Source organism: Physcomitrium patens, chromosome 19, assembly GCF_059467195.1.
Source record: "Physcomitrium patens ecotype Gransden chromosome 19, ASM5946719v1, whole genome shotgun sequence".
Lineage (NCBI taxonomy): Eukaryota > Viridiplantae > Streptophyta > Bryopsida > Funariales > Funariaceae > Physcomitrium > Physcomitrium patens.
In genome coordinates, this window is record NC_143428.1 from 4,222,438 (window position 1) to 4,246,597 (window position 24,160).

General features: G+C 33.2%; 1 protein-coding gene across 2 annotated transcripts; it reads left to right on the forward strand.

Moving 5' to 3' along the window:
• Nucleotides 1-2,392: 2,392 nt before the first annotated feature.
• Nucleotides 2,393-8,508, forward strand: LOC112272824 (uncharacterized). Of its 2 annotated transcripts, none has more exons than XM_024500966.3 (9): nucleotides 2,393-2,761; nucleotides 4,790-5,014; nucleotides 5,163-5,976; nucleotides 6,146-6,445; nucleotides 6,575-6,874; nucleotides 7,036-7,221; nucleotides 7,421-7,504; nucleotides 7,767-8,055; nucleotides 8,267-8,508. In XM_024500966.3, exons 1-8 carry the CDS (start codon nucleotides 2,645-2,647, stop codon nucleotides 8,000-8,002), a joined length of 2,262 nt encoding a protein of 753 aa, XP_024356734.1. In that variant the 5' UTR covers nucleotides 2,393-2,644; the 3' UTR covers nucleotides 8,003-8,055; nucleotides 8,267-8,508. The 2 variants fall into 2 exon arrangements, with proteins under 2 accessions (XP_024356734.1, XP_024356735.1); XM_024500967.3 differs by having other exon boundaries at nucleotides 2,447-2,761; nucleotides 6,599-6,874.
• Nucleotides 8,509-24,160: the final 15,652 nt, after the last annotated feature.

A 24,160-nucleotide genomic window follows, 5' to 3' on the forward strand; every position in this document is an offset into this window, starting at 1 on the left:
ATTTCTTATATTTATATTATTCTTAATTGGTACTTAGAAAATATAATTTTTAATTCAAAAACTATAACTTTTTATCTTATAATATGTTATTATATGAATATCTATTTTAAGAAAATAATTTTATTTTATTTTAAAATATTATAATATAATTCTATTTATTTAGTTGTATTCTAGAGTTGTATTCCAAGCTATTGATTTAATTTAATAATCAATACATCAAATAAGTTTTTTGGTTTTTTTTTATAAAAATGATTTTTTTATAAAATTATCTTTTTTAAAGTCTTATCTTAGCTCTATTGATGTTACAATCTAAAAAGAAATCTTGTTATTATTATACAAGCCTCTTACAAAAATTATGTTTGATTATTTTTTAAAACATAATTGTAAATATTTATATGTACACAAAATAGACATATATTTAAAATTATAATTCAGAATACTTTAGATTGTTTTCATAATTAGTATTAAAAATATAAAATATATGATATGATTATTTCTTAAAAAAATTAACATTGTTATTTTTATTTTAAATCAATATCTAAGTAAACATAGAATACATCAACCCCAGCTCATATCATTAAAGTTTATTACTTTTAAAAATTTAAAATAATAATAAAAATAATTACTAAAGAGTTTAAACCAATATTTTCTATTCTTCTTCTTCTTCTTCTTATTCTTGAATTGTTAAATAAATAAATTTTTAGTAATAATAATTTCTTATTGATACAACCTTAAATTTATAGTTAATATTATTATTTTAAATAAATTAATTGAATATCAATTAATATCAATAAAAAATATGAAGTGTATAGTTTAAATTTTTCTTAAAAAGTTATATTTGGTAGTATTGTAAAGCTAGCATTAGGATCCCTTCTTTGGATAAAAAGAAATCAAAATACATATAAAGAATTTTTATTTTTATTTCAAAAAAGTTATATTTCAAGCATTTTAAACAATATTTCATAATTAAAACTAAAAAATTTAAGTTTTTATTTTTGTATTAAGGCATCATCATTAAAATCTAAAAATAAAAAAGACTAAACAAACAACTCAAGTAGGTTTTGAAACAATGTTTTACAATAGCACAGCATAGTTGAATCAATCAAGGATTGCTTGCTAATCATTGTAAATTATTTTTAATACCAAGAAAAATCTTTCTAATATTTTAGAAGAAATAAAAAAAAAATCTAACTACTAATGGTAACTACATTATAACTTTTTAAAATTATTCAGTAAAAAAGTTGAAACTTTATATTTTATATGCTGCCATGTCTGTGGTGAAAATCTCATCTCAACATAATTATTTTTTGAAAATAATCAACATAAATGTGCATGTATTTGGAACATTTTACACAATACCCCTATCAAAATCTCAAGAACAAAAGACAAATGACAAACACCGCATTGTTGTTCACCCTCTATAAAATGTCAATATGCCCAAATATTTTATTTATTTATTTAATTATTATCAAAACGAGACAACTACGAGTACCCATAAAGCCACAATTCCCTTTCTGTTGGAATATTATTGTCGTCAATGGTTTACTCACACATACAACAACAACAACAACAACATCATCCACGTACCACACTAAATACAATCGACACAATGCACAATTAAACATTCACCCCATCAACTCAAGAATGAAGATGATTGCTGGCTCTACGTTTACTATTCAAAGCTTCAAAGCCAGCACCAGATTCTCTCTCGCTCTGGGCCCAGCCTAACCCAGCCCTGCCTCCATGGGGCCCACATTGGAAAGGGGGTTGTGAGAATTTGAAAATCCAGGAGAGATGGGATTCAAGTTGTTGGTTGCACTAGGAAAAGTCCACCGCCAAGGGGTCCAAGAACCAAAGGGAACGGGCCAATAATGGCAACCCACCAAGCAAGCGGCTGAGCTGACGATGAGAAGGAGGAGAGCATGGGAAAATGCAACAAAAAGTCCCCCCCACTCCCCTCCCCAAGGAGGAAATCCCGACCATTCGAACACCCCACGGGGGTTGCGCCAACCGTTTGATGGGTTCACCGCAGGACGCGAAACTGAAGCAACGGTACTCAGGGGACGGAAGGAGCGAAGCCACCCGGGTGATACTACTACTTCTCCGCGCTTTCTGTCCCCTATGACCGCGTGATGGAGACAGGGGCCATGCAAGCACCCCCGGTATCCGTGCACCCACCCTAAGCCCATGCTTGCACCCGTGATCGATCACACCCGCCACCGTCCCCGGCTTCGCAAATTCAACTTCCTCGCCGCATTTGCTCTCGCTGGGTCCGTGCCTGGGTTTTACGCATGTCTAGTGCTACTACTACTACTACCACGACGACTGCTTCTGTTTTGCGGGGATGGCTGCTGCGGGTTCAGTGTAGACAGGGGTTGTGGGGGAGAGAGGTGGTGGTGGATTAGGGTTTGAAAAAGGTGGAGCCGGGGTTGGGGAAGAAGGGGGAAGAAGGAAAGGAAAGGGAGTAAAGGCGGGAGAGGAGGGGAGGAGAAGGTGGTGGTGATGGTGATGATGACGACGGTGATGATGATGGCGGAGAATGGCGCGGGAGCGGGGTCAGTGATGGATGACTTGATGATGACGACGGCCTCCGAGTAAGAAGCTCTGGCTCTCTCGGAGGCGTTGGAGTGTGAGTGAGTCTGCGATGTTTGGAATGGGAGGGGTTGTTGTTGACGATGGCGGAGCCTGCAGCAGTGGAGGAGACGGGTGCGTGCGCGAGGGCGTCGCAGAGGATCAGCAGGCGCGTGGTGCAGCGCAGAATGTGAATTTTCTCGACTTGTTTTCCGTGGTTTCGGTGGTTTTTTGGGGCTTGCAGTGTAGCGATGATGGGGTTGGGAGTGCTGTGTTGAGGTCAGGAAGGTGGAAATGGCGGGATGTGAGGGGAGGGTTGGATTTTGCGACATTTTTGTCGAATTAGGAAGGGTTTTGTTGAATGTGTGATGTGGTCAAACGTTGGACAATCGTGGTACTATGAGGTTGGTATACGTAGGTTTGGTTGGATGTGCGTGGGTGATGAAGGGCAGTGGTTGCAAAGTGCATTGTCTTTGCACTCGACTTAACGGAGCCGAGTGTCTTTTTGTTTCTGATGCTGGAGTCTGTATATTGAGTTGGACTCTACGGACCAAAGTCGTTGACTGAGTGTATGTTGAAATGTAGTGTCTAGGACAAGTGACGGTGATTTCCTTCCGGTTGATAGTGATGAGTATAAATTTTGCATCTTTTAGCGTGGGATTTTCCTAACTATTTCCCTCCAACGTCTTCGCGGAGATGATTTGTAATCTGCTCCTTGTTTCTGAAGTGTGGACTCCGGCCACTCGTAATTCTTAGGTGAACATCGTCATGTGTTCATGCATGGAGTGGTTCTCTCTTTTTCGTCTGTTGCGTCCTGAAGTACCGGCACTTCAGTCAACGCTGGGTGTGGACTCATGTTCTATTGCAAGGACATTTTTGTATTGCCCCAGCAGCATTCCTTAACTGGAGCAGGGTTACTGTGAAATACCTTTTTCTCTGCCTTAGATTCTGTGAAGATAGTGTGAAATGCATACCAGTATGCTTATCTACGTGTTCCGCTTTACCAAAGTTGTAGCCTTATCGATCTCGACTGCCTTCCTGGCGTTCGCGTAGCGAGTCAGACGCGAACTTGCAGAGTAGTCAGTGTAGGTGGCTCGAGTCTTTCCACATTATGGTGCGAGACATTGCTACTTTCCCTGCGATAACGATGAAATGTTCGTTTGGATCCGAGGCGGCCTATGTAATTTTCTGTTTCGGCTGGGCAGAATTTGCATGTTGACGACAGATACATGGAGAATGTGTTGGTCTCACTTCATGTGGAAAACAGTTCCCTAGGAGAGTATCGATTATGGTCTGTATTGTACTTGGGTGTACTTTAGGGTGATGGAACATATGTCGTTTCCATCCCGTCGGGTTTTTCGTTATTGTGAACATTTTATGTAAATTGATAGTATGAACTTACTTGCCGTTGTACCGAATTGCACTATGTTGAAGCCTTTGAATGTATCCAGATGATAGCGTCACATGCTCATGATTGTGCCCTGGATTGGAAATGTGCTTAATCATAGCGCCCATCAATATGTCGGAACTCAGGGTATGTTATCGTGCAGTTTGGAGTGAAATTGAAAGCACTGTTTGAATTCTGCGATAAACTCGCATGCTCAACAAAGTCGTTTTTTCTGCGTGAAGTAGTCTGTTAATTTCCGCTCATGAAACCCCCGGATGTCATATCCTGTTAGGTATCCCAGCGTGCTCAAATCCTTATTACCTCTAATTTCATTTTGAGGAGTCATTTATGTATTATATTCGTCTTGGTGATATGTGACCTGTCGTTTGGGTCTCGCCTCATTACTAAATGTCTCGATCGTATCCAAGTTTGGTGTTCTCGCAGTGCAAAGAGTGAAGGGGTTTGTGGATTAGCTATTGAGCTCGTGAACGTCTACCCTCTTCTTGCTTCACATGCCTTCTGTTAAAGTAGAACCTTGCCTCCCACCTGGTATTATAATATTCTTTAGAACCTCTTTGTAGGTGATTTCATCTAAATCATTCTTTTGCACACGGAGGTGACATCCTCGTAATAAATACATACCTCACTAAGCATCTGGCTAGTACTGGCGAGTTTTGATACCCTAATGTATGTGTGTACAAGTTTAGAACTGATTTGTTGATTTAAGGTTTGAAGTTTCGTCACATCCTCAGCCTACTTATCTTTATCTTTTTGGAAGTTCATCACCTTGCTCCGGTCTGTTCTCACAACAATTCTGGTTCTTTTGATCAGGCTTCTTGTCTAAGCGAAGAGAAGCGTGTAAAATCTGAATTGTCTTCTCCGGGTCCTGCAACTCCAATGCAAGCAGCTCCTCTGCCACAACAGAAACCTAGAGAATCAAACAAAACTTGTCCCATCATCTCCAACACTGGAGCAACGCATGCATCTCAACCGGCTAAGGCTGAGAGTGAGCCGAAGCTAGCTGCCAGACCTCTCAATTCTTCTACATCTACGCAGGTGTGCAATTCATAATTTTCAGGATATGGTTATGAAAACTCTTGCTACCATGATGTGTTTCTGAGATAAGAGGGTGTTTATCACCTAAGTGTTCGGAGTTGTGGAAAACATTTACTTTTCTAATATCTGCTTGTCGTCTGATGTGCAGGACGTGGTGCTGAGTTTGAACGAAAACCATATTTCATCGAACCCCTCCAATCCATGTTCCATTAGTGAACCACAAATCCTACAGAATTCACCCTTATCTGCTCTTCATCGTCGTGTTGGGCATCCATCTTTTCCCCGTGGCCCTGCCACTTCGAGAACTTCTACTAAACCTTCATCTAAAGATGAAAGTCAGCTTCACCTGGCATCAAAGGCCACTCAAGACGAAATTGGCCTTTCATGCTCTGTTATAACCGAGCGAGCATCTTCAGACCCATCCGCCACGCTAATTGATCATCTTAGCTCTAATTGCATGGCTGAAAGTTACAAGTATTCTTTGGATTCAAGCCTTTCTCTTGGTTCCAAGCCACTTCTAATGCTTGGTTCGAGAGAGAGAACGTTAGAGGATGTGGGTCGCGCATGGGAGGTTGGAGTTGGAAGTGCTCGTCAGAGTAAGCTCACTTGCTCTGTGATTAATCCAAACGAGGCGACAGTCACATTACAATTTCCACAAGGAAAGACTTTCCGCACGCAAGGCGAAACATTTGCGGTTGACAGAAGTCGTGACTGGAAAGGGAAACACTTACAAGAATCCTTTGGTTTCTATCAAGACGGTATACCCCATGATGGGAAAATGGATGGAAATGTGGAACAAGTCCAGGGACACAGTACTGCCCTTAGTATGGAGCATGGTGCGAATCCTTCTTCAAATTCTTCTCATGGCCGATTCAAGAAGCGTGTGAAAAGAGAAGTAGTTGATACGGGGTTGGCATCTCTCAATGCCAGGGAGCAGGCGTGGGGAATTGAAGATGAGCAAGGTTCTTTTTCTCTTTGCTGTTTCGCAGGAGGAAGATATGGATTGTTTTTGGGATGTTGGGTCTAAATTCACTGGCTACTGAGGTCGCAGTCGTCAACGTGTTACCTTATTGATTGCCATTCTATCTGCTTCGGACGAAATCTCATTAAAGGAATGATGACTTTTTGCAGATTGTAGAAGAAGTGTCATGTTTGAGAACAATCATGTGAACTCGAGGCAAAATTGGAACGAACCAACATGTTCACACCCACCGAGCTCAAGCGAGAAAGCGTTTGAAAAGGGTTTTGCGAAAGTTTCGAACGGGCCTATCGCTGAACAGAAGACTGTGGTTGTGAAAAAGACACCAAAGAGAGTACACAATAGTGACCCCAGTGCAATGTTTACGGGATCGGAAGTTCTCATTTTGGATGACTGTCTAAGAAGTCCCCGATCGATTCCACATCACATATTGATGCCAGTGAACAAGCCAGGTAGGTTGGATCAATTTTTCATTTTCTTAGAAGCTTGCAAGAGCCTGTTTATGGGTAGAAGTAATGCACACAATTTGCACATTTTTTCTGTATCTGAACGGACATCATATTTGTGCACATGCGCATCAGGTTTGAATGGGGTTGTGTACGCAGCTGATTTGGCTAATTCGATGAGTCGGCAAAGGGCCAGGAAATCTCAAAATTTGGTTTGTTCTCGAGAACCTGCTCTAGATTATTGTCAAGGTATTCAGAATGGGTGGAACATCCAACAATCCCAACTTGAATCGAGACTAGATACAGTCTCTGCCAGCTCTCTGACGTCAACATCAAAGCACTCCCTTTCAACGGGCGAGCCGTCTCTGCCTCTAACTCTGAACTTTTCACCAAAGCCGCACCGCCCAGTCGTCCCTGCGTCCAGGACTTCAACAGGTACGCCAATGCAGTAGGCTCTTCAATTTCCAGTCCAGCTGGTTGTAACCTCTTAACCTACTCAAGTGGCATCTAATGCAAAGCTTTGCTTTGACGTTCATATATCGCCCTCGGTGTTTTGAGTTCAAAGTGAAACTTATGTCTGTTTTGTCTTTTGCTAGGGATACCCTCTACAGAAGAGGAATGGGGCAAGTCATTAGCCCTCTGTGGTCCAGGTGCTGAATCACCCGATGAGGTTGAATGTAGTGTTGTAGAACCAAAACCAATGAGTGCTAAAGATCGATTTGTACAGTTGCAATTGTTTCTGAAGAAGTGTGATGATGATGACCAGAGCTACTTACTTGATGGTGAGTGCCAGTACATGGTTAAAACGTTGAATTTTCTAGGCTTTGTAGTGTGAATATTGTAGACGCCATTATGTCTTTCATCTAATGCACAGAGTTCTGCCTTATTCTCGTTAGTAAATATATCTTACTAGCATCATATAATGTCATTAATCCTTCTTTTCCCTCTCCACCGTGTGCGTCATTGTTGTTGCCTTCGCAGCTTTACGTCAACTCTCAGCAGCTGCTCGGAGCTCATGTGCCGTAGAGTTAGAACAGAGAGCTCTGCGTCTCTCTATTGAAGAAGGTATTTCCTTTGCACCAGAATAATTTTCTTTGTCACATCTTCAAGCTGGTAGGGGAGCGCGACATGCTCTCTTCAGAATGACTCGGTCTGTAGTAGTGATTGCAATTTATTCTGTATTTGGATTTCGGTCTTTGATGTTCAGTTACTTTTTTCCCGTATTTCACAACTTGTTTGCTTATTCGTCTAGATGTGTTGCACTTAATAAGTAGGTCTCTTGTTCTACAAGAATCCATCCAACTTATGACATTCTACGTGGTGGCAGGAAAAGAGATGGCACGACTTAAATCACTCAATGTAATGGGACAAAAGACCAACACTAAAGCCCAAAATGAAATAGGCTGTACATCACAGGGCCCTCGTGTACCATCTTTCATCACTGCCGTAGACTACCCGTATCAGCAATTGTTGCCGAACATGAAATCTCCTGCTCAGGTGCAGGTGCCGATGTCAGGTTCTGGGGCTCCTTCAGCTTATACAGAAACCTGTTATTCTGCTTGAGATAATTTTGCTCAACTACATGGAGAGTGGACTACTCATCCAGCATTAATCTGGTATACCCTAATCCCAACATGTTATGTTAGTTTTTATGCCTTATCTAAGCATCGTTTTGCTAGTGATGCATTATTAACCTTCACCACGTGGTAGCATCACAATATACTTATGTGCTGGACGTGCCGTGCGGTCTGATTTACATATGGAGGATGAATTTGGTCCTCATCCATCATGTGAAAATCTCACTTTCAGCTTGTTTTGGGTGTGCAGGACCTCCCTAGTTTTATTAACTAGAGGCCTTCAAATCTTTGATAGGAAATACACATGGTCATACATCTGACATATATGAAGAAGGGTGATGAACTGTAAAAGCATATAGGTGCTGAGATTTTTCCCGCATTTGGTTGCCATGGCAAGAACCTGTACCTGGATTCTCTACGTTCATGGTCAACAACTTCGCTCACTCTTCCATTTAAATCTTTTCAATCACTGGACTACAATTGTCCTCTCAATCCTTGATCTCCTTTCACTCATTCATGTAGACGTTCACCGGTTTCCAGAAGGTTCCAATCCAAACCTCGGAGAATCACCTACTCACTGTACACGTTCACTACTGACATGTATCCTCACCCAGATAGATCTGCAGCATGCGGATATGAGATGTTATGTTACATGTCAACTTCCCGACCTCTCACTACCCTAAACCGCATTAGTTAGATTAAAAGCCCTTAATTTTGGCGTGAAACCACGAACTCTACTGTACTGTTCCGTAACAGCATTTAGAGTTCCAATCGACAAGGTATTCTGTCGCTCAGGATGCGGTTGTCTCCGACTTCACGAAATTGTTACGAAATGTAATGACCACACTGATGTTGTATTGAGCACGTTTTCTGGATTGAAGGTTGACTGGCAAGAGGGTTAGTTGGTAGAACGAAACTTCTCCGTACTACCTGATCGTTAGTTGTCAGAAAGGGAATCTATGACGAGTCCAATTTTTGGTTACTAATGTTCACATGTGCTTGTGATACGATGATCAGTTGGAATTTATTTGGAGAGGAACACTTCTGGGTAGAGGATACACTTGTTACTTGTTTTACTTTCAAGATTTGTTCAGTAATGTGTAACTTAATTCTAAGATATGGCGAAGTAATATACACATTAAGGACATTTTTAAATTTTAGTGCAAAAAGTCGTATTGAAAGATAATGCATGACAGAACCAGAACAGAGGACTTGAAAAACCTAAAATATCAGCATGCTTAAATAAGGTATTTTCAAATGCATATTGAAGATTTAGTATTAAATGCCAACTTGAAACTAAAATTTGTAAGGTCTGACAGCACAAAAACTAACTCTGAATCCCATAGTTGATTCAAAAATCATGTTTGGTAACAATATTTATATATTTTTTTGCACTCTTAGGTAACTAGAATTTAATTTATTATGTATTTTTTCATAAATATATACTAGTATATTATTATGAAAAATCAGTACTTAAAAACATAATAATTTTTTTTTTACTTAATAATTTTAATTACTATAATATAATAGTATAAACCTTTACAAGATAGATGTTGAGTTAGCATGGCTCGTATAAGATGTACTTCTAAAAGTATAATTTATTTTAAAAATCAAAATTACGCTGAATAATCAATCAAAAACAATTATTATTAATTATTTCCTGTAATTTAGCTTTAACTATTAATATTAAATTGTGTCATTAAATGATGGAAGATGAAAATAATTAATATTCAATTGTGTCATTAAATGAGGTAAAAGTTTTTAGCAAGGTGAAGTTGAGAATTACAAAATTGAATACTTCAACCAATTTTATTTTTTTATTTTTGTATGAATAAGATTAAGATGTATTAGAAAATGATGATGGTATATGACATAATAGTGATTTTTTTATATATTTTAAAATACCAAAAGACTAATAAGCTTTAAAAGAAACAAAACATCTATTTTTTAATGTACAATTCATTTTATTTATTATCATATTATTTAAATAATATTTTACTTCTATAATTAATATTCTCAAAGTAAATTGTAGATTTTTATATCAACAAATTCTATATTCATATATATACATAAAATAGTGTATTCTTTTATAAACTTTATGCTTGGAAAAATAACAAACTTACTTATGTAAATAAAATTAACAAAATTAACAAAAATAGTTTCCTACCATAAAATTTATAAAAAATAAATAATTTTAAAATTACCAAAAATATTTATTTTCATGTAGTTTGTTATTTTTATTTATTTACCCAAAATTCTTTCATAAAAGATTGGCTTAGGCAATGTCAAATCAGTATAGTTTAAGGATGTAAATCTAATATAAATTTATATAAAAATGAATTTGATAAAAATTCGATATCACATTTTTATAGGAAAAATATGGTTTTATATCACATAAGATCTCAGTCAAATTTATTAAAAAAACATGATTTTTTGAAAAATTAAAATATTTCAAATTTCAAATCTATACATTGTAAAAGAATATTAAAGTTTAAGTTAGATATGAATATAGAAATTATATCTAAATAAATAATCAACAAAAATATATCAATAATTTTTTATGATATAAACTTCAAGGTATGATTATATTTTAAATTTTTTCTTAGTAGTAACTAAATAGATTATTTAGTAATAACACCTTTAAAACTTAAAAGCAATTAAAATTATCTTTCATAAATTATATTTTTAAGATCAATACATCATTGGGATTTGGTTATCTTAAAATTAAAGAAAAATCAGCTACACAAATTTATAAAGATATTAATACAATTTAATTGATACATTATTTTTCCAAAGAAGTTTTAGAATTTAATACAAAAGATACAAGATTTGAGCTTTTGACATCTCATTTTGATTAAAAGTATTAAATAAACAAATCTTTTTTGATGTCAATTTTGAATACCAAAAAAAATTATTTTTAATTTTTTTCTAAAGCAAAATAAACTAAAAAACATGATTGATATATTGAAAAATAAAATAATATTAATTTAATAAAAATAATAAATTCAAATATTAATATAGTTACTATTGAGCATATTAAAATAAAGAAATTAATGCTTTATTATTACTTGTGTAACAAATAGATGATACTTAAATAGTTATTTGATCTATTAATAGTTATATATAATATTCTTATTATAGATTGTCTTTAATTTATAAAAAAACTAAAGTTAAAATTAATTATTTTAAAATTTTTAAAAAATATTTATATTTATATTTATATCTTTTAAATTAATTTTTATAATTATAATTTTTTATTATAATTTTAAATATAAAAATTAGCATGTTAATTTTAAATGTAAAAATTAGCATGTTAATTTTAAATGTAAAAATTAGCATGTTAATTTTAAATGTAAAAATTAGCATGTTAATTTTAAATGTAAAAATTAGCATGTTGATTTTAAATGTAAAAATTAGCATGTTAATTTTAAATGTAAAAATTAGCATGAATTAAGTCACTAAGTGGCTTCGTCAACTTTATTGAGACATGAATCCATGCAAACTTCTCAAAAGATAATATAATTATGTACCACGATATTTAAAAAAGAAATTAAAAGATATATTTTTTAAAATAAAAAGTACTAAAATAAATATATTAAAATATACAAATATATATATATATATATATATATATATATATTAATAAAAGTAAAATTTTAAGCTTCACTTATTAAAAATTCAATAAATGAATTTTTATATTTCCATTGTTAGAAGATATTATTTCAAGCTTACTACCTAGTATTCAATCAATACTGACAAATATACAAGTTGTGATTAGAAATTGCTATTTTACCTCTAACACATGTCATGAGTCACTTTTTCATGCCTCTCCACATCAAATACAATGAAGTTGAAGAAGAATAACTTAACATTGCAAAACACAAATTCTCATGTACATTTGGTCTACACTTCAATTCAAAGCTCTCTACATGTTCTATGTGGGTTTTGTTCAATAATCATGGTATACCTAAACAAGTTTTTTACCAATGTTAGAATAGACCTTGATAACTCTATTTTTGTGAAGTTGCAAGTTAGTAGTTCCACTAGGGATACATTAAATGAGTTTCATGTGATTCAAAGTCATATTGTATAAATTAGAAAGAAGAAATTGTGTAATCGTTGAGTTTGTAGTGGTAGTAGACCACAAATACTCACAAATGTTCAAAAGAGAATAGGTGTCAAAGCTACTACATTAGGAGATATTGATTTTGCAACACATATTACTTAAGATGTGCATAGGAAATGCCAAGTTATTGTAAGTGTTGATACAATGAGAAGGATTTTATATAATGCAAGGCTAACATCAAAAATAAAGCAAAAGAAGCCAAAATTGAATCAAAAACACATCAAGGAACAACTTGAATTTTCTAGATACTATGAATATTGGACCATTTGTGATTAGAAGCATATGCTCTTATTTTTTGTGATGGGACAAAGATAAACCAATTTTGTTTAGATGGTTATAATTGATGTTGGATTTGTAATGGAAAATTTTACAATTTAAGACAATTTCAACAAATAATAAAGTTAGGTGGTGGTTTAGTAATAGTATGGAGTTTCATGAGATTTCAAGGCCCTAACATTATTTGTAGAGTTTGAAGGAAGAATAATTTAGTATTAATATAAAAAAATCTTACAAAGAGTTTTATTATATATTGTAATGGCTTATGATCTTAATTATTTCTATTTGATTTTTTAGCATGATAACAATCTCAAATATACAACAAAAAGTATTTTTTATTGGTTAAGGTCACAAAAGTTTATTGTTCAATGGTATGCACAATTTTATTATCTAAATCTAATTGAACATCTTTAGTTAATGCTAAAATTCCATCTTAATTAATATCAAAGTTCTTCAACATGAAATTTAGAATTCTAAAAGCATATTAAAGAATATTAAGATTCTATTATACCAAAGGAGTATAGAAGGTTGTATGAGAGCATAATAAAGCAAATCCAAGTTGTTTTTGTTGAAAACAATAAATGTAGCTAATGATGTTGTAATATGTGAAGTATTACTTGAAAGTGCATCATGCATCTAGCTATAGAAGATAGAATAGAAATTGTAATAACAAAATCTTAATTCTAATAGAATAATAAATTAATTAAATTATATACTTGTAAATCAAATTATATTAAATTATAATTAAATCTTAATAATGCTAAATAAGCTTTAACAAAATTTAAAAGAAAACCTTAAAGAAATTACAAAAGAAAAAATAAGAAATCTTAAAGGAGTTGAAAGATAATCCATAATAATCCTTAAAAGAATCCTTAAGAAGTCCTAAAAAAATATTTTAAAATAATCACAATAAAGTTCTAATTTAATCCTAATTGAAATCCTAATAGACTTCAATCAAATCCTAGACAAATCCTAAATCTTAAACCAAATCTTAGACAAATCCTAACCAAATTCTAAATCCTAAACCTTAAACCAAATCCTAATCAAATTTTAAATTCTAAACCAAATCTTAACCAAATCCTAAATCCTAAACCCTAAATCAAATCCTAATCAAATCCTAAATTCTAAACCAAATCTTTATCAAATCCTAAATCCTAAACCAAACCTTAACCAATCCTAAATCTTAATCCAAATCCGAGACAAACCTTAATTAAACTCTAAATTCTAAATCAAATCCTAACCAAATCCTAAGATAGTTTAGAAACTTGATATATTTTGATTAAATTATTGATCTTATTTAAAATTTTACCAACCTCTCGATCTCTTAGTAACAAATAAGTATAACAAATTTGAGAACAATTACACTTACCAAATAGAAGAAAAATCATAAAATCTGCTTGGATGTTAGTTAGCCTCTTTCTCCAACCTTGATGCTAATATTCAAGTACTAATATTTCTCTTTTTCACCATTAAATTGATCTCAAATTTTTCATATACATAGAAAAACAAGTCTACTACCTACATATATATTTTTTCTATCAATCCAATTTGTAGATTGCATAAAAACTTAAAAACTCTCATTGGACCTAAAATTCTATTTTCTAAGTTTTCAACCCACTTAAACCTCAATAACCCTGAATTCAACCATTAGATCAAGCTAAAGTTTTCATCACATATTAAATACAATTATAACCATTGATCTACAAAATTTCACTTGTAGATCTGATACAAATCTCCTAAAACTATCCAAAATATCAACTTTATTTTATTTCATAAAAATCCAAGTCATCCAAAAAAATCTTGACTTTGTAAGGCTCTTACAAATTTATTACAAATCCAAATCATACAAAATTTATACTTATAAAAAATTTATCAAGTTTGCTATCAAATCCTATACTCTCATCTCCAAAAGAACCCTGGAGTCACTATTGATGTTTGATCTTGTGCCTCAACATTTGATTTCGACCTAGGTCAACAATTGTTCCTCTTTGGATATCAATTCTTGGCTTCTTGAGGTAAATTTTGCTAAAATCTACTCTTAAATCCCTCTTACATATGCCTATATAATTTAATTTTCTAATTTACTTTGTTTTGCCTTATTTATGGCCCTACAAATGTAAATAGAAGTCTATTTCATAAAAGGTAATATTAGTACTTTTTAGTTTTATTATCCTTTTAACTATTATCTATATTTCTAAGTTAATTTGTTATAATATTTTGAACTAAGATCTTCTATAATATAATAATTTTCACACTCTTTCATTCATTAACTATGTTACATCATGTCATTGCTCTCTATAATATTTATTGTAATTTATAATAAATACTATAACTATAATGTTTGAAATATAATATAAAAAAAATATTTATCTTCTTCTATGTATATAAAAAAAATATTTACCTTATTGCTGCTATGCCTTACCTATCATGTCTTGCCATCAAATTATCGTATCTTATTGTTAACTACCACATCCTATTGTCTATTGCTAACATTTGCCACTATTTTTGTTGTTTGCTACTGCAGTTGCAATCCATTGCTCATCCTTGTTTATGTACAAAAAAAAAAAAAAAAAAAAAAAAAAAATCCTCGAGTTTTTAACATTTTTGATTTCAAGATTAACTTTATGATTTTATTTGGCTCTACATTTCAAGGTAAATTTTATTCAAACTTTTCTACTTGATCTTGTATTTTCTTTAGAGATATATTTATAATAAGTGCTTCAACATTCTCAACTACCTCTATTATGTTTCCAACTATTACCACTATATTCCAATATTTTCAAGCTCTTTTATTTCCACTATTGACTGTTGATAGAAACAACTATCTGTTATGAATAAAAATAGTAAAAATAAATTTATTTACAAAATAATTCTTAGATAAAATTTTATTTAAAGAATCTCTTACTATAAGTACTTCTATTCTTCTTGCTATCTATTAAAAAGTACTTTTTCTTTGTCATCATCTTGTATCTATATTCTAACATCAATATTTAAAAATAGAAAATCGAGCTAAGCTTTAGAAGAATCTTAAATCTAAGTTTGATCATCAAAAGACCATTTTCCTAGTATGTGGACATCATGATTGAATACATTTACGTATTTTGGATTTTTCAAATTTAAATGCTTTCAACAATAAAATATATTATATTATCTCACAACTAAGGTTGTCTGAAGAAAGCATCTCTAAAGAAGAAATGATTGAAAAAACTCTCTCTACATTTCTTCTTACATCTGTTGTGCTTATTCAACTATATAGAAACATGAAATTTCAAAGTCATCTTGATCTCATGTCCTATTTATTTCTTGTGGAGAAAAAAAATGAGATACTCATACATAATGCAAAAGCTTGTCCTATTGGAACCATGATTCTAGAATCTCATGTACTTAATATTTCAACTTTAAAATATAAACATGCAATGTTTGCATCCTCAGTACCTTAGAATTTGATCAACTACTGAGATGTGCATATCAAGTATCTATACTTATTTGTTTATAGGTATATTTTCCTAATTATCCTATCAAAACATTGCATACAAGCAATGCAAAAGAATTTGCATCAAAGTCTTTTGAAGACTATTGTACTACAATATGGATTGAATTGATATATTATGTTCCATATGAATATATTCAAAATGGACTTATAGAGTCATTTATAAAGCGTATACAACTTATTATCCAACCACTCTTTTTTCAAGCAAATTTACTCGCATCTATGTGGAGTCATGCAATTTTGCATGGTGCATCATTAATATGCCTTTGCTCTTCTCTTCTTGAAATTATTACACCACAAGAGTTCATTTTAGATTGTATTTTAAATGTATCTTATCTATAGGTGTTTAATTAGCATTGCTTGGGTTCTAGTACCAAAACCTCAATGGTATATTATTGGAGCTTATGGACTAGATAGCATGTATATTGGTTTTGATTTACTAAGCATTATTTGTATTATTGATCTATCAATTAGTTCATTATTACATGCATGATTTCAAAATTTTCTTTTTAAAGAGAATATATTTTCATTTTTTTGAAGAGAAGTATCTAATCAACAATAAAATATAATACTTATATTTGGAGTATTAGAAATATTTGAAATAAATCCTAATCCTAAAACATCTTCAGCTGAAACTGAAGTTGCTAAGATTTTGTATCTAAAAGTGATCGCAGGTGAAACACTTCATGGCTTTAATGATGCACACTAAATTATTAGAGTTTTTGTTAATGAAGCTCAGAATGCACTTGCTCAAATTATAATACCACTAATTAATATACTTTAGATTATAACATTAAAAACTAAAAGGACTTGTGGACCAGATAAGTAACCAAATAAGAAGAATACTATAACATATGTTGATTTTGATATTACTCCTGTGCGAGTTTGTACTAAACCTATAGAACCATCAATTAATAATGATATGTCCATGAAAATTATGTCTTTACTTCATACAATAGAAAATCTTAAATTTAGGAGAAAAAAATTAAATTGAATACAAAAATATTTGGTTCTATATTATGCTACAAATGACATTTAGGATAGATCATCTATTACAATAGATGAATCATTTTATGTATGATTGCAAAAGCTCTTTCTTATGAAGAAGAACATTCTAAACCTCAAATCATCAAGGAAGTAATACGTCCCTCTGATTAATTAAAATAGAAAACTCCCATCGAGAAGGAGTGTACCTCTTTGCGTAAGAAGAAAGTCTTTGGATCAATTAAAGACACTCTTATATCTTGTCCTATGGAACATAAGATGGTATTAATATACAAGCAAGATGCTAAGGATGAAATAACCTGCTGTCATGGACATACTCATGTAAGCCAATAACTACATTTATAAATAGGTAGAAGTAAGTAAAAGTAGGTAAAAATAAGTTAATTCTATAGTATTTGATATAAAAGCTTTTTAGAAGCTTCATAGATGCTGCTTTGACTTCATAGGTAAGTTTAATTGACTTTTTGGATTAGAAACGTGGTCAATAAGTTGGCCATGTGCCACACATGTTGTTAGCTTGAAGACCAAGCTAACTATGTAGCCCACATGTAGAAAAACTTGCCTTGTAAGTCAAGGCATGTATCCTATAAAGTCAATACATATTAGAGATTCTATAGAACGTCCCCACATAGCCTCTAATTAGATAATATATATAGAGACAAGAGTGAAGCCTTCTTCACTCTTGTCAACTCTTTTCTTGCTTCCAGTCTAGTTTCAAGGGTCTCTAGTTTTTCTTATCTTTTGGCAATAGCCATTCCAGTTTTTCTTTCAATATACATACTTGTTTATTTATATTTTGTTACCTTTTTTTAAGTAAAGGCTCTCTTGTTTGAATTGCATTTTCATCGAGTTCTTGTCCTTGACAGATTGACAAGAGTACACCTACAATATCAGAGCTTTGTCTAATCTTGATTAAGAGTGGATTACCCCTTTTTCTTGATAAGATATAAGCATATTAGAAGTTAAAAATTACCCTCTTCTAAATTGATATTGTCCTTAGTATTTTCTTTGTTCTCAAGTCCTCTCTTCTATTTGTCTTGAGCGATATTAGATATTTTCTCTTTTTTAAGTGTTATCATGGCAGAACTTGCTGAAATGAAGAATGCAATGGCACAAATGCAAGAGCAATTGAAGGAATTAATGCTTGCGATGCATCAAGTCAATTTACCACCACAAGGAGTAATAAGATTGGCAAGAAAAGAAGATATAGAAATGATTGGAGCTACTTCAACACCTGCACCAAATCATGTCCCTTTTTCTACAGTGGAATGCCCTTCCAGTGTTAGAGAATCAAGAATTACCCTATTCGAGAAGTTTGATGGCACGAGATCAAAGTTTAGAGGATTTATCAATCAAGTAAAATTTATGATTGAACTTCAATCCCAAAGCTATCCAACTCTAAGATCACAAGTTAGATTCATTGGTACACTTCTTTCAGGTTCAGCATTATCATGGTTTTCATCTTTTCTTGAATGACGAGATCCAATATTAGATAATCTAGAGGCTTATTTAGTAGAATTTCGATCCACGTATGGAGAACATGATGCAATTTGTGTTGCAACCAATAAGATCTATATTTTACGTTTTATGCTTCACAAGGCAATTGATCAATAACGTTGTATGCTTCACAATTTTGACAACTTGCAACTCATATCAAGTGGGATGATGCTGCACTTATTAGCCAATTTCTCTAAGGATTATAATATGAGGTAAAAAAAATAATACTTAACTTACCTGTTCCTCAAACATTGAGTCAAGCAATTGACTTTGCTGTGAAGTACAACAATCGCCTTTTTGAATTTCAATCTGAGAACCGTACAAGTGGAACTCAACGTTACTATAATTCAATGGCAATACCAACACCTCTTCAATACATACATTCGGAAGTAGAGGATATGCAAATTGATGCAGTATGTTTCAAACCTCTTACTGAGTAAGAAAAGACTCGTCGTCGTCAAGAAGGATTATGTTTATATTGTGGAGAACCAAAACACACTGCTCAAATTTGTCCAAAGAAATGATGCAACCACAAAATGAGGAGTATGGCTGTGAAAGAAGACAATATGTCAAAAAACGAGTTTGTCCAACTACAATAGGAACTATGCGGCTAGAACCTTGCACAACATCTAATAAAGGTCCTATTTTCTCCTCATAACCCTCTCCTTGTTTTACATTAAATGTTATTTTAGGACCTAAACATTACAAAGCCTCTGTCTTGTTAGATTCAAGAGCCTCAGCATATTTTTTAGAAGAAGAATTTACTAAAAATCATAGCATAACTTTAGTAAAGAAAACAAAACCTGTTCATGTAGAAGTCATAGATGGTCGTTCATTGTCTTCTGGAGATATTACTCACAAAACCCTTCCTATAGAAGTAATAATCAATGGTCATAATAGCTTTATAGTATTTAATATCATTAGATCTCCCTCTAATCCACTTATTTTAGGTTTATCGTGGTTAAAAAAATACAACCTTCAAATAAATTGGATTTTCCAAATTCTTACTTTCTCTAAAAGTATAACTACCAGTGTAGTTAATCAAGTAGAGAGTCATAAGTCTAGCTCAATTAAACCCATGTTTATAGGTACAAAAGCTTTCTTACATGCTGCTATAAAAGAATCACCATATATTATTTATGCCACATCTATTTCTACTAGTGGAAAGACTTCAAGTGGCATTCCAAGCCAATATCAAGAATTTTGAGATGTATTTGAAAAAAAGAATGTGGATACACTCCCGGAACATCGTCCCTATGATTACTCAATTGACCTTCAAAAAAGAGCACAACTGCCATTTGGACCAATCTACAATTTATCACAAAATGAGTTGACTGAACTCAAGGAGTATATTGAAGAAAATCTAGCCAAGAATTTCATACGCCATTTTAAATCTCCGACAGGAGCTCCAATTCTATTTGTGAAGAAAAAAGATGGATCATTGCGGATGACTATTGATTATCGAGGACTCAATAAGATTACTATCAAGAACAAGTATCCACTATTTTTAATATCTGGACTTCTTGATCAGCTGAATCAAGTTAAGATCTATATAAAAATAGATCTTCGGGGAGCATACAATCTAGTACGCATCAAAGAAGGAGATGAATAGAAGACTGTGTTTCGAACTAGGTATGGACATTTTGAATACAACGTCATGCCTTTTGGACTTAGAAATGCACTAGCAGCTTTTCAACATCTAATGAATGTTATTTTTCGAGAGTTTTTGGATAATTTTGTAGTCTGTTATCTAGACAACATCTTGATCTATTCTAAGAATTCAGAGGAACATGAACTTCATGTTCGTTATGTGTTACAAAATTTAAGAGATGTAGGACTTTATGCCAAGATAGAAAAGTGTATATTCCACACTACTCAAGTCGATTTCTTAGGTTACATCATTTCAAATGATGGACTTATAATGGATCCTAAGAAATTCAAACTATTATAGATTGGAAGATCCCAAAAACGGTAAGAGATGTCTAATATTTTTTGGCATTTGCCAACTACTATCGGAACTTCATCAAAGACTTTTCTCGAGTTGTAGCTCCACTTACACGTTTGACTTGTAAAGACAAACTCCAATGGAATCAAGAAGCGAAAGTTGCTTTTGAATCTTTGAAGACAGCGTTTGTTTCTGCACCAATCTTATATCGTGTTGATTTTTTCAAAGCATTCTTTATGAAAACAGATACATCAGACTTTTCTCTGGGTGCAGTTTTATCACAAATGGTAACAAATGACAAACTTCATCCAGTAGCCTTTCATTCAAGAAAATTCTCAGCAGCAGAAATCAATTATGAGATCCATGACAAAGAACTTCTTGCAATTATGGATTCTTTTCAAGAATGGTGTCATTATCTAAAAGGAGTTTCCAATGCAATCACCGTGTATATGGATCACAAGATCCTCGAGTATTTTATGACAGCACGTGTATTAAATCGTCGTCAAGCTCGTTGGAGCATGTCTTTATCAAGATTCGAGTTCATCATCACTTATTGACCAGGAAAATAACAAGGTTTATGTGATGCCTTGTCTAGATATTCTTATCTTCCACCAAAAGAAGAAGATGCAGCTTTTGAACAATAAAAAACTGTTCTGTTGAAGTCGGAGCAATTTCATCTTCGAGCAATAAAATCAACATTGATTGTTGATTTAACTTTTCTCAAGGAAGTCCAGTTAAGTATGTCTTCAGACCCTCTTGTTCATGATATCAAGAATAATTCTTCTAAATCTCATGATCCCTCTAAATTCGAGTTCAAAAACAACCTACTCTATTTCAAAGGATGCCTATATGTTCCAAAAGGAGAAGCACATTTATATATTCTTCAAGTTTGTCACGACTTCCCAGCAGCAGGACATTTTGGATACAATAAGACTTTGGAGCTGATATCTAGGGATTTTTGGTGGCCTCGAATGTGGAAGGCAGTCAAAGATTTTGTACAATCATGTGATGTTTGCTCAAGATCAAAAACTCCTCGTCATCGATTTTTTGGACTTCTTCAGCCATTATCCATCCTAGAACAACCATAGTCTTTTGTTTCTATGGATTTCATCACGGATCTTCCAATCTCAGGTTCTTATGACTCTATATTCATGATAGTAGATCGTTTTATCAAGATGGCATATTTTATATCATGTACAAAATCTATCACAGGTGAAGAAACAACTAAGCTCTTTCTTGACAATATCTATCGCTATCATGGATTATCTAAGGATATTATATCAAATAAGAGAACTCAATTTGTATCAAGATTTTGATGGACTCTTTTCAAAATTCTAAAAATAGATATAAAACTATCTTTGGCATTCCATCCTCAAACTAATGGACAAACAGAGCGTGTTAATCAAGTTTTGGAGTAATATTTAAGATGTACCATCAACTAATATTTATGATTGGACAACTCTTTTGCCATTGGCAGAGTTTGCTTATAATAATACAGTACATTCTTCTATAAAACAAATACCTTTCTTTACTAATTATGGTTATTATCGATGACTTGATACTTTTGACTTTTCAAAAGTTGATAATCTTGCTGCAAAACATTAGGCGATTCATTTGTCAAAGCTACATGTAACGATGAAGGTATAGTTAAAAGAGGCTCAAGAACAACAAAAGGACAATGTGAATGTCTATCGAAAGGAACAACCATCATTCCACTTGGGTGATAAGGTATGGCTACTTCATTGAAATATCAAGACCACTCATCCTTGTGACAAGTTGGACTATCGAAGGCTTGGACCATTTTCTATTTCTACACAAATTAATCCAGTTGCATATTGTTTACATCTACCGAAGTCAATGAAAATCCATCCAGTATTTCACGTGTCTCTTCTTGAACCATATAAGATAGTGGACATACCAAGAAGACGACAAGCTCTATCTCCTCCTATAGAAGTGGACAATAATGAAGAGTTTGAAGTAGAAGAAGTCTTAGATTCAAGGCCGCGCCGAAATAAATTGAAATAACTTGTCCATTGGCACAGATATGATATTAGTGAACGCACATAGGAGCTAGTGAAGAATCTTGCAAATGCAGCAAAGGCGGTGGAGGCTTTTTATTGACAACATCCATCAAAATCAAGATGAAAACCTTCTTTATAAAAGAAACAACATCTACGCAAGATAACAATCTACTTTCAATCCTTGTTTGTAGCTTCTTTGTAGTTGTGACACTAAAAAGATGGAGAACCAATAACTAGCGGATTTGACTCAAGAGCCTTCATTTGCTGACCTATTGGACGAGATATTACAATTGATACAACCTTCAAGTCAATGCAATTGAGATGAAGATCTTCAAGAATGACATGTTCTTCCTCGAATAGATGGCGAGATACAATGCATTTGATATCACGACTTGGGAAGGGACTCTTGATGTTTGGTGTTAGGAACAACTCTTGATGGTATTCCAAATGTTCTATTCGAAGGAAGTTATGAAGGCCTCAACAATGATCAAATAAATGGGTGGTCTTCTTGCCCTGGTATGCGACACTACAGATGGTGGAGAGATCCTATCAATCATCTTCGAAGAGAACAAAGATTAGAATATGTGGCAAATACAATTTGTCCCATTTTAGATTTCAACATATGATGACCGCTCCTCATGGAACTCATCCCTAAAAAGGGAGGTAATGTCACGGACATACTCATGTAAGCCAGTAATTAAATTTATAAATAGGTAGAAGTAAATAAAAGTAGATAAAAATAAGTTAATTCTATAGTATTTGATATGGAAGCTTCCTAGAAGCTTTATAAATGTTGCTTTGACTTCGTAGGTGTCTTTAATTGACTTTTTGGATTAGAAATGTGGTCAATAAGTTGGCCATGTGCCACACATATTGTTAGCTTGAAGACCAAGCTAACTATGTAGCCCACACGTAGAAAAACTTGCCTTGTAAGTCAAGGCATGTGTCCTACAAAGTCAACACATATTAGAGGTCCTATAGAACGTCCCCACATAGCCTCTAATTAGATAATATATATAGAGACAAGAGTGAAGCCTTCTTCACTCTTGTCAACTCTTTTCTTGCTTCTAGTCTAGTTTCAAGGGTCTGTAGTTTTTCTTGTCTTTTGGCAATAGCCATCCTAGTTTCTCTTTCAATATACATACTTGTTTATTTATATTTTGTTACCTTTCTTTAAGTGAAGGCTCACTTGTCTGAATTGCTTTTTCATCGAGTTCTTGTCCTTGACACTTGCTATAAAGTTTATCTTTTTGCCCAAGGATTTACCCAACAATTTGGCATTGATTATGAATCGACATATCTTTTAGTCATGGATTCAATTACATTCCAATATATTATTGGAATGGCAGTTCATGCCACCCTTGAAATACATCTCATAGATATAATAATTGCATATCTGTATAATTTTCTTGATGCAGATATTTATATGAAAGTTCCACCTGGTTTAGAAATAGAAACTCCAAATGCACATGCTCGAAGACAATATTTTGGCATTAAATTACACAAGATTCTATATGGTCTAAAACAATCTAGATGCATGTGGTATCAATGTTTCCAAGATTATTTAATTATAAATAATTTTATAAGTGAGCTATGAATCGCTTATTTATTTATTAAACAAGATAAAATTGGTTTGTAATCATTGCTATATATATTGATGATCTTAACCTAATAGATACTAGATCTTAACCTAATAGATACTAAATCTACACGCATTTTAGCTACTAGCCTACTTATCCATGAGTTTGAGATGAAAATGCTTGAAAAAATAACTTTTTGCATTG